General features: G+C 45.6%; 1 protein-coding gene across 3 annotated transcripts in view; it reads right to left on the reverse strand.

The window, feature by feature from the left end:
* Positions 1 to 12,010, reverse strand: part of CTPS2 (CTP synthase 2) — a 122,214-nt gene that overhangs the window by 89,131 nt on the left and 21,073 nt on the right. For all 3 annotated transcript variants that reach the window (XM_077988220.1, XM_028842531.2, XM_028842532.2), the window contains 3 exons: positions 10,969 to 11,049; positions 8,878 to 9,029; positions 3,189 to 3,321 (listed from right to left, as the gene is read on the reverse strand). In XM_077988220.1, the coding sequence (XP_077844346.1) occupies positions 3,189 to 3,321; positions 8,878 to 9,029; positions 10,969 to 11,049 (366 nt within the window). The remainder of the gene's footprint in view (positions 1 to 3,188; positions 3,322 to 8,877; positions 9,030 to 10,968; positions 11,050 to 12,010) is intronic.

The following is a 12,010-nucleotide window of genomic DNA, read 5'->3' on the forward strand; positions in this document are numbered from 1 at the left end:
ATATAACAGCCCCTCTCTATCTATATTAGTTTAGTACTTCTTCTGTAAAAATGACTATCTGGCCAAGCGCAGTGGCTCACGTCTATAATCCCAGCACTTTGGGAGGCCAAGGCAGGTGGATCACTTAAGGCCAGGAGTTCAAGACCAGCCTGGCCAACATGGCGAAACCCTGTCTCTACTGAAAATACAAAAATTAGGTGTGGTGGCGGGCACCTGTAATCCCAGCTACTCGGGAGGCTAAGGCACAAGAATTGCTTGAACCCAGGAGGCGGAGGTTGCAGTGAGCCAAAATCGCACCACTGCACTCCAACCTGGGAAACAGGGCGAGACCCTGTCTCAGAAAAGAAGAAAGAAAAGAAAAGAAAAAAAGACTATCCAAATAAACTTTAAGATACAAATTTTTAAAGGCTTTATAAAATGTATACGTCATGGCAATTTTTCTATTGCTGTTTTCTTTTTTTATATAACGGGGCAGGCAACTTGGAGGAGTGGGAGGAATGGGAAGTAAACTATTCCTTAGAAAGCCAAAAATAAAAAGTGATTAGGGGCCGGGCATGGTGGCTCATGCCTGTAATCCTAGCACTTTAGGAGGCCAAGGCAGGAGGAATTGTTTGAGGAGTTCAAGACCAGCCTGGGCAATATAGCGAGACCCCATCTCTACAAAAATTAAAAAACAGGCCAGGCACGATGGCTCACGCCTGTAATCCCAACACTTTGGGAGGCCAAGGCAGGTGGATCACCTGAGGTCGGGAGTTCCAGACCAGCCTAGCCAACATGAAGAAACCCTGTCTCTACTAAAAATACAAAAATTAGCCGGGCATGGTGGCGCACACCTGTAATCCCAGCTACTCAGGTGGCTGAGGCAGGAGAATCACTTGAACCCAGGAGGCAGAGGTTGCGGTGAGCCGAGATTGTGCCACCGCACTCCAGCCTGGGCAACAAAAGCAAAACTCCGTCTTAAAAAAAATTAATTAATTAATTAAAAAATAATAAAATAAAATAAAAAAAATTTTTTTTTTTTTGTTTTTTTTTTTTTTTTGAGATGGAGTCTCGCTCTGTCGCCCAGGCTAGAGTGCAGTGGCCGGATCTCAGCTCACTGCAAGCTCCGCCTCCCGGGTTCACGCCATTCTCCTGCCTCAGCCTCCCGAGTAGCTGGGACTACAGGCGTCCGCCACCTCGCCCGGCTAGTTTTTTGTATTTTTTTTTTAGTAGAGACGGGGTTTCACCATGTTAACCAGGATGGTCTCGATCTCCTGACCTCGTGATCCGCCCGTCTCGGCCTCCCAAAGTGCTGGGATTACAGGCTTGAGCCACCGCGCCCGGCCTAAAATAAAAAATTTTTAAACTGATTAGGAAAGGAGGCTAAAAAGAAGAGAGAGAAACAGCAGGTAGGTCTCCTAAGCTGGTGTCAAAGTGGAAGTCATTAAATTTCTTTAACATATAAATGGATCTTTTTACTCATCATACAAAGTTTTTGCCATTTAAGTCAAGATGATAAGGCTTGCTTACACAATGATATACTCATATTGAATATAATTAAATATAAATGTGAGATAGATATATAAACACACGTATCCAACTGGTAACAAGTGGGATATCAGGGAGGAGGAATCTGCTTTCTGCATTTTAGACTTATGCTTTATTTTGTTTTGCTTTGTTTTTTGGAGACAGGGTCTCAATCTGTCACCCAGGCTGGAGCGCAGTGGTGCAATTATAGCTCACTGCAGTATCAAACTCCTGGGCTCAAGCAATCTTCCTGCCTCAGCCTCCCAATTAGCTGAGACTACAGGTGCATGCCATCACACCTGGCTAACTTTCAAGATTTTATAGAGATGAGGTCTCCCATTGTTGCCCAGGCTGGTCTTCAACTCCTGGGCTCAAGCAACCCACCTGGCTCAGCCTCTCGAAGGGCTGGGATTACAGGTGTGAACTACTTCACCTGGCTTATGCTTTGTTTAAATGTTTTACTCTAAACATGTACTACTTTCGTTCTTATATGGAAGAATATACTCAAGCTATATAAGATAACTACACCTCTGTTATTCCACAATACTGAGTTTCCAAAACAAATAATCACTGTTTGCTAGCTATCATTCTTCCAAGTTAGAGAGGGGAATATAGTATTTTTAAAATCTAGATTCCATTCCAATGCTAAAGGAAAAAAATATCCTATTATTTTCTTGTTAGCCAATTACGATGTACTTGAAGGAGCATGACAAGCATGCTCATTCATCTGAATGTGCAAAGCCTAATTTCAGAAATGTGCCTTAAACCTACATGTAGAAAACCGTTTACACAGGCCAAGCGCAGTGGCTCATGCCAGTAATCCCAGCACTTTGAGAGGCCAAGACGGGCAGATCACCTGAGATCAGGAGTTCGAGACCAGCTGGCCAACGTGGTGAAACCCCGTCTCTATTAAAAATACAAAAATCAGCTGGGCATGGTGGTGGAAGCCTGTAATCCCAGATACTCAGGAGGCTGAGACACAAGAATTGCTTGAACAGTGAAGACAGAGGTTGCAGTGGGCCAAGATCGTGCCACTGCACTCCAGCCTGGGCGGCAGAGGGAGACTCTGTCTCAAAAAAGGAAAAAAGAAAACCGTTTACACAGCAAGCCTAGCTGCTGCCCTTGGAAAGGCTTGCTACAAGATTGAGCCTTGACTGGCTTCTGGAAACTCTGACTTTGGGAGGGTTCCCATCATTCCAAGAACTGATAGGAGAAGCTCAGTGCGCTGAAAGTGTCTGTACAGACAACATAGTTTCTGCTGCATGCTTTCCTTCTGGGAGGCTGGCATTTTGGGAAGTGTTAAGCAAAGGGTGCGTATGTGACCAGCCCCCAGTAAAAACCTTGGGCTTCAAGTCTTCAATGAGCTTCCTTAGTAGATGGCAGTTTGCATGTGTTATCACAACTCACTGGACTCTACCAGGGGAGGGCGCTTAGAAGCTTGCGCCTCATTACCCCCAGACTTCACCCTGCACGACTTTTCCCTGGCTGATTTTGCTTTGCATTGTCTGGCTATAATAAATCTTAGCTATGAGTATAACTATATGCTGAGTCCTGTGAGTTCTTCTGGTGAATCATAGGTCCTGGAGGTGATCTCAGGGACCCTTTAACAAAACTTGCCCCTCTGGAACATGTGCTATTGGCATGAATTACTGAGATAGCCAAAAGACCAGGCCAGGACTCACCATCAGATTCAACTTGTGGTTGATGGCCAGGGCTGAGTGTTCCAGGGCTTTGAACACAGAGGCGTAGCAGTCTCTGAGCTTGGTGTATTTGCCAACCAGGGCTATGGAGCATATTTTCTGTAACCTTTCATACCTGGGAAAGAAAACAAACTCAAAGGTTATATGCACGTAACAACATCACAGACAGAACAATGGCAGCTGCTGCTCTTATTCCAAGGCACTTTTTAAAACCTTAGGAGCAGCTGTAGTCCCAGCTACTCAAGAGGCTGAAGCGAGAGAATCACTTAAGCCCAAGAGTTTGAGACCAGGCTGGGCAACATAGTTAGACCCCATCTCTACAAAAAATACAAAAATTAGCCAGGCGTGGCGGGGCATGCCTATAGTCCCAGCTACTCAGGAGGCTGAGGTTGGAGGATCACTTGAGCCCAGGAGGTCAAGGCTGCAGTGAGCTATGATCACACCACTGCACTCCAGCCTGGGCGACACAGTGAGACACTGTCTCAAAAAACAAAAAAGAAATCCCAACGTTGGCTTACATAAGCAGGTACAGATAAAAGTTCAAGTATATCAGAGAAAAAGTTAAAAGCATTAAAAGTAAAAATTGAAAAGCTATCCCAATCTCATAAATACGAGCTGTTCTTACATTGGTTAATAAGGTGACATTGTATAAGAAAATGCATTCTGCGTGTCAATAGAAAACATTCTAATATTAACTTTGTAAGGTGACATTGTGTAAGAAAATGCATTCGAAGTGTCTACATTTAAAATGGTTACATTCCCAGCTGACCCACAAAAGTCTGGTTATTCATGGCATGCCTGAAGAATGGTGCTAAGAGAACGATTTAAAATATTACTAGCCATTTAGATCATTTTTATGAGAAAAATTCCATTCTACAGAAGACAATCACATTTTACCATTAGAGACACAATTTTTAGTGTTGCTTTTGTCAGGAAATCTGTTCAAAGAACATGAAAAATATCTGGTCTGGTATTAGGTACGTGGAAATGTCATCTTGGAGCTGAAGATGTTTTAGGGCTTTGAAGCAAACCCTTCCCCAAACACCTTAGAAAAATGTTACCATGATGACGAATATCAACATCTGCAAAGAGTGGCCGGGCACGGTGGCCCACACCTGTAATCCCAGCACTCTGAGAGGCCGAGGCAGGTGGATCACCTGAGGTCAGGAGTTCGAGACCAGCCTGGCCAATATGGTGAAACCCCGTCTCTACTAAAAATACAAAAATACAAAAATTAGCTGGGCATGGTGGTACTCACCTGTAATCCCAGCTACTCAGGAGGCTGAGGCAGGAGAATTGCTTGAACCCGGGAGGCGGAGGTTGCAGTGAGCCGAGATCATGCCACTGCCCTCCAGCCTGGGCCACAGAGCGAGACTCTATCTCCAAAAAAAAAAAAACACACACACACACACATCTGTAAAGAGTACGAGAGAAACTTGATCACAAACAGGCTGTGTGCAGGAAAAATGCACAAGAAGCTAAGAAGTCAAAAGTGACAGGGAAGGTAACTTTCTAGAAAGGTGACTAAAATAGCTGAGACAAGACTGCTAACCCTTGAACTCACTACTTCATTTTATGTTGTTCTGGAGGTTCCATAGCTGTCTGTACCTCACACCACCTCTCCATACAGTATGCAGGTAACAGGCCATGTGTGGTGGCTCACGCCTGTAATCCCAACACTTTGGGAGGCCAAGGCGGCTGGATCACTTGAGATCAGGAGTTCCAGACCAGTCTGGCCAACATGGTGAAACTCTGTCTCTACTAAAAATACAAAAATTAGCCTGGCATGGTGGTGCATGCCTGTCGTGGTGCATGCCTCCAGCTACTCAGGAGACTGAGGAAGGAGAATCACTTGAACCCAGGAGGCGGAGGTTGCAGTGAGCTGAGATACGCCACTGCACTCCAGCCTGGGCAACAGAGCCAGACTTCGTCTCCAAAAAAAAAAAACAAGATGCAGGTAACAGAAAGCAGGATGACAGCACACCAAGTAGCAGAGATGATGTCAGAGGCAGGCAGGCACAGCCACATTTGAGCATAGCAGATTTGGCTTCACCCTCTTCTCCCTCCTCCATAGACGGAAGAGACAACATCAGCTGTGCCTCCGGAAGGAAGCAGCACTGGGGTCAGTATCACAGGTTCCGCCTTCGACTCACTCACGGCTGGTCTTCCCAGGGGAGGAGTCACTGGGCAGCAGGTGGTACAGGTGAGTCCACTGGGTCACACCTACCAGGGAGCTCTCATTCCCCCTTGGACCTATACTTCCGAGAGCAACCAAGTGTCTCCCTCATGTGCCCCACTCAGCCATCAGCCATCACCGAATGTGAGGCAGGCATCTGATACTACTTCAAGCTGCTGTGGGAGGGGGCGGGGAGTCCTCTTTGCAGGGCCGCCCCCAACAGTCGGGTCTCAAGAGAGATGAAGAGGGCTGGGCATGGTGGCTCATGCCTGTAATCCCAGCACTTTGGGAGGCCAAGGCAGGTGGATCACGAGGTCAGGAGATCAACACCATCCTGGCTAACACGGTGAAACTCTGTCTCTACTAAAAAAAATACCAAAAAAAAAAATTAGCCGGGCATGGTGGCGGGCGCCTGTAGTCCCAGTTACTTGGGAGGCTGAGGCAGGAGAATGGCATGAATCCGGGAGGTGGAGCTTGCAGTGAGCCAAGATCACGCCACTGCACTCCAGCCTGGGCGACACAGCAGAAGAATCACTTGAGCCCCAGAAGTTCGAGGTTGCATTAAGCCATGGTTGCACCACTGCACTCCAGCCTGGGTGACAGAGTGAGACTGCGTCTCAAAAAAAAAAAAACCAGAAATAAAAGATGGAGGACAAGATTCGAGTGATGCGGCCACAAGCCAAGAAACACCACTGATTGTTGGCAGCCACCAGAAGCCAGGAGAAGGGGTGTGGCAGAGATTCTCCTGCAGAGTCTCCAGAAGGAACCAACCCTGTGAATGCATTGATTTTGCACTTCTGACCTCCAGGACTGTGAGAGAATAAATTCCTGTGGTGTTTTTTTAAGCTACCCAGTTTGTGGTCATTGTTATGGCAGCCCCCAGGAGGCTAATACAAAGACCAAACATTTTGCTTTAAAAAGCACAGAAGCGCCAGGCACATGGCTCATGCCTGTAATCCCAACACTTTAGGAGGCTGAGGCAGGAAGATCACTTGAGCAAGATGGCAAAACCCCGTCTCTACTAAAAATACAAAAATTAGTTGGGCGTGGTGGAGCGCACCTGTGGTCCCAGCTATTGCGGACGCTGAGGCGGGAGGATCACTTGAGCCCAGGAGGTTCAGGCTGCAGTGAGCCAAGACTGCGCCACTGCACTCCAGCCTGAGCAACAGAGCAACACTCTGTGCCAAAAAAAAAAAAAAAAAAAGAAAGAAAACGGAAAAAAAGCATAAACGCATAGAGTATAATTTAGAGCTATTTCCAATAAAAAGAGTTAAAATATTAAAACTTCTAGTGCCTAAAGTGTATCAGCCCCAAGCTACTTAGAAAATTCCTACGAAATGACTGGCACTTTAAGCACTCTAACAAGGGTTTTAGAGGATCTAAGCTCAGAAACTGCTCTTTCTTCCCGATTCCACTTGCCCCAGAAAGTCTAAAGCATTTTTTAAAATTGTAAATGAAAGGGCAAGAGAACATCAATCTGATTAGTCACCTACCAAGGGTCAGTGATTTTGTGACCATCATTTTAATTATAGTTACCAACATCAGCAACCGATACTCATTATAGTACGTGACTCAATGTTAAGTCTTTACAGGTTTCCTCTCATAATTGCCACTAGGTAGGCACTGGTATCCCTTTATTTATTTATTTATTTATTTTTTGAGACGGAGTCTTGCTCTGTCACCCAGGCTGGAGTGCAGTGGCCGGATCTCAGCTCACTGCAAGCTCCGCCTCCCGGGTTTACGCCATTCTCCTGCCTCAGCCTCCCGAGTAGCTGGGACTACAGGCGCCCGCCACCTCGCCCGGCTATTTTTTTGTATTTTTTAGTAGAGACGGGGTTTCACCGTGTTAGCCGGGATCGTCTCTCGATCTCCTGACCTCGTGATCCGCCCATCTCGGCCTCCCAAAGTGCTGGGATTACAGGCTTGAGCCACCGCGCCCGGCCGGTATCCCTTTATTATATACAGATGGGAAAACAAGCCTAGAGAGGTTAAGTAATCACTCAAACTCACACAGCTGGTAAGAGGAGAAGTCAGGATCTGAATCCAGAACCTACATATGTAACAGCTGCACCTACCGGCTCTGCTGTACGACCTAAGCTGCCCAAGAAGTCCCATCTCAACTACATTTAGTAAAAGAAAACAGGGCCGGGCACGGTGGCTCACACCTGTAATCCTAGCACTTTGGGAGGCCTAGGCAGGCGAATCGCCTGAGGTCAGAAGTTCAAGACCAGCCTGGCAGACATGGTGAAACCCCTTCTCTACTAAAAATACAAAAAATTAGCTGGGCATGGTGGCAGGCGCCTGTAATCCCAGCTACTCAGGAGGCTGAGGCAGGAGAATTGCTTGAACCCAGGAAGCAGAGGTTGTAGTGAGCCGAGACTGTGCCACTGCACTCCAGCCTGGGCGACAGAGTAACACTCTGTCTTAAAAAAAAAAAAAGAAAAAGAAAGAAAGAAAGAAAACAAGTAACAGAGACTTAATTTCCTTCCTTTTTTTTTTTTTTTTTTTAAAGATACAGGGTCTCGCTATGTTGCTCAGGCTGGCCTCCAACTCCTGGGCTCAAGTGATCCTCTCACGTCAGCCTCCCGAGTAGCTGAGACTACAAGTAAATGCCACTGCACACAGCTTAATTTTCATATAACTTCAAATTAGAGAAACTTTGCTTAAATTAATATGGTTGTCTGAAAGTTAGAATCCATCAGGAATTTTAATAATTATGCTGAATACTTAATGAACGCAGGATGAAACAAAAATAGCATAGCCAAAAGTTCCCATTCAAAATGATTTCCTTTAGGAAAAGTTAGCCAAATCTTAAAAACAAGCAAAACAAAACAAAAAACCTGCAACATTTAAAACTGTTTAAGGCCAGGCATGGTGGCTCATGCCTATAATCCCAGCAGTTTGGGAGGCCAAGGTGGGCAGATCACTTGAGCCCAGGAGTTCAAGACCAGTGTGGGTAACACGGAAAAATCCCGTCTCTACAAAAAAGAAAAAAAAAATTAGCCGGGTGTGATGGTGCGTGCCTCTAGTCTCAACTACTCAGGAGGCTGAAGTGGGAGCATGACTTGAGCCCAGGAGGTGGAGGTTGCAGTGAGCCGAGATCGTGCCACTGCACTCCAGCCTGGGCGACAGAGCGAGACTCTCAAAAAACAAAAAACAAAACAACAACAACAACAAAAAACATTTAAAATACTCAGAAACTAAAAAATGAACTAGTAAATAAATCAAAATCCTTCCAGAGTTAAAAACATTCCTTCCAGAATTCAAATTCCTTTAATTCACTTTGATTTATGTATAACAAAATCAAAGGCTCCAGAAATCTTCAAATAATACAGCAAAGCACCGTAACAGTATGCTCCATCTTTAGACATATCCAGACCAAAATGTGCACATACAAAATGCCAAATACACATGCTTACCCTTTCAAGTAGGTCTTATTTCTACCCCCAAACTCAAGAATTGTTAAAGATCATACAAGTAATTCCTTTCGCTTACCTGTCAGCCATATTTCTCCACTTAAAAAGCAAATTACTTGCAGAATCACCAATGGGCAGGTGCAATCTCTCCTTAAAATATTTGACAATGCCTTGTTCCTCCAAAAGCACAGGAACTCGGTATGTGGAAGAAACATCATGGATACATATGACCTAAATGATGATGAGAAATCACCTTACTTAGATGGATCTACTCAAATATGCCACCACAAGAATGAGACAAAATTCAGGAGAGACTGGCAGTTTATTTACAGTGATATCACACACACACACACACACACATACACACAAAAACCCAGCAACCAAAGCTAGCATCAGAATTTGCACATGGTTAACTTCATTTAATTAGAAAACTAATCCCAGCACTATGGGAGGCCAAGGCGGGCAGATCACCTGAAGTCAGGAGTTCGAGACCAGCCTGACCAACATGGTGAAACCCCATCTGTATTAAAAACACAAAAATGGTGACATGCGCCTATAATCCCAGCAACTCAAGAGGCTGACGCAGGAGAACCGCTGGAACCCAGGAGGCAGAGGTTGCAGTGAGTCGAGATCGTACCATTGCATACCAGCCTGGGCGACAGAGCAAGACTCCATCTCAAAAAAAAAAAAAAAGAAGAAGAAGAAGAAGTGTACACAAAACGACTGGACAGGTCAGGTGTAGTGGCTCACGCCTGTAATCCCAGCACTTTTGGAGGCCGAGGCAGGTGGATCATCTGAGGTCAGGAGTTCAAGACCAGCCTGGCCAACATGGTGAAACCCCATCTCTACTAAAAATACAAAAATTAGCCAGCCATGGTGGCACACACCTATAATCCCAGCTACTCAGGAGGCTGAGGCAGGAGAATCGCTTGAACCCGGGAAGTGGAGGTTGCACTGAGCCGAGAGTGCACCACTGCATTCCATCCTGGGTGACAATAGCGAAACTCTGTCTCAAAAAAAAAAAAAAAGATTGGATGCAAACAAAATGGCATGACAACATACAAATGCAGAAGTGTCCCTTCAATCTGCCATCACATTTTTCAAAGTAGTTCAGACTTTGGCAATGACTCTGAGGCATCAGGTGGGGGCTCTCCATCAGAGTGCTTTCCAAGACGCCAAAATTCAATTTGATCGTTTTTAGACTTCAGAGAACCCAGAGTTATAATCTGAAGAAAAGATTTCTGCCAAACCTCACCCTTTTCCTGAGTGCCATTTATATCCCTCTCTTTAAACTATAGGCAACTCCAATCCCTTATACCCAAACCTTATTGGAATCAAGAGACAGAGATCAGAGAAGGAAAGAAAAAAGAAAAGCGAATTATCAGAATACTGAGATGGAAAGCCCTGCAGAGCAGAGAACCTAAGCTCAAATCACAGTAGGGTTTCTGTACCAATGAAGTCAACTGAGCCCACTGGTGGAGTCAGAAGAGCTAGTGTGAATGTCAACGTGCTCGTGTGTTTGGGGTGACTTAAGCTGCCACAGGTAGAGAGGAGAAATGAGTGAAAGCAGTAAGTGTCCCAGTAGGAAAGACAAGATAAAGAGATGATAAGTAGGCTTCATGTGGTTCTCTCTCTAGAGGTTTGACTGTGAGTTAAATGCCCACTCTGGTAGGCTGGGCACGGTGGCTCACGCCTGTAATCCTAGCACTATGGGAGGCCGAGGCGGGTGGATCATCTGAGGTCAGGAGTTCGAGACCAGCCTGGCCAACATGGCAAAACCTCACCTCTACTAAAAATAAAAATAAAAATAAAATTATCCAGTCATGGTGGCAGGCACCTGTAATTTCAGCTGCTCAGGAGGCTAAAATAAGAGAATTGCTTGAACCTGGGAGGCAGAGGTTGCAGTGAGCTGAGATTGTGCCACTGCACTCCAGCCTCACTCTGTCTCAAGAAAAGAAATAAAGCCCACCCTGGTTTTGTGACATAAGTTGAGTGATCATGCAAAGAAACATGCATCCTACCCCTTAAGGGCTAGGGAGTCATGATTGGATCAAGGTGCCCGGCGCTTGCATAAATGCCGTGAAAAGCAATATGATCATTGAAGAGGCACAAAACACTGGCATCAGCAGAAGTGCCTGCCAGACAATAAAATCTAAAGAGCAGCACCAACCTGTTCAGGGTTCACGTGACAAAACATAGAAATCTTCTCCTTCACGGCCATCTCGATGGGCGTTGAACTTCGGCAGACAATCTGTCAAAGCCAGTTATGCGTCAGCAAACAGGATTCGTTTTCAGCAGGATGCCACATTCATTTCTTTTTACAAGAAACTTGGCCAAGTATATACTTGTTCACTTTGGACATTCCACTGGACTATTAGAAATTGGTCTGAGCACTAAAATAAGTATAATCAAATTCAGCACAAGTGTATCAGTAAGAACTCGAAACATCGAGACGTCTCTGGTGAAAAGAGTCCAGGCTCGTAAGTGTTGCTTCATTAACTATAAGAAAAGAGCTAGATCGAGGTTAACAAACTTTTTCTCAAAAGGGCCAGATGGGAAATATTTTGGGTTTGCAGGTCACACAGTCACTGTCCTGATCCTCAATCGTGGTGCAGTGTGAAAACAGCTACAGACAATATGTAAATGAATGGGCGTGACTGCATGATAATACAACTTTATTTACAAAAACAGGCACGCAAGTTGTGGACTGTTATTTGTCAACCTCTGACAGAGACTGTTGGTGGTGACTGGATCACCTGCTATAAGGACACATCACTGTTTAGACTAAAAATAAGAGCAATGGGCTGGGCGTGGTGCAATCCCAGCACTTTAGGAGGCCAAGCCAGGAGGATTGGTTGAACCCAGGAGTTCGAGACCTGCCTGGGTAACATAGCAAAACCCTGTCTCAGGCCGGGCGCGGTGGCTCAAGCCTGTAATCCCAGCACTTTGGGAGGCCGAGACGGGCGGATCACGAGGTCAGGAGATCGAGACCATCCTGGCTAACACAGTGAAACCCCGTCTCTACTAAAAATACAAAAACTTAGCCGGGCGAGGTGGCAGGCGCCTGTAGTCCCAGCTACTCGGGAGGCTGAGGCAGGAGAATGGCGTGAACCCGGGAGGCAGAGCTTGCAGTGAGCTGAGATCCGGCCACTGCACTCCAGCCTGGGGGACAGAACGAGACTCTGTCTCAAAAAAAAAAAAAAAAAAAAAAA

Source organism: Macaca mulatta, chromosome X, assembly GCF_049350105.2.
Source record: "Macaca mulatta isolate MMU2019108-1 chromosome X, T2T-MMU8v2.0, whole genome shotgun sequence".
NCBI lineage: Eukaryota > Metazoa > Chordata > Mammalia > Primates > Cercopithecidae > Macaca > Macaca mulatta.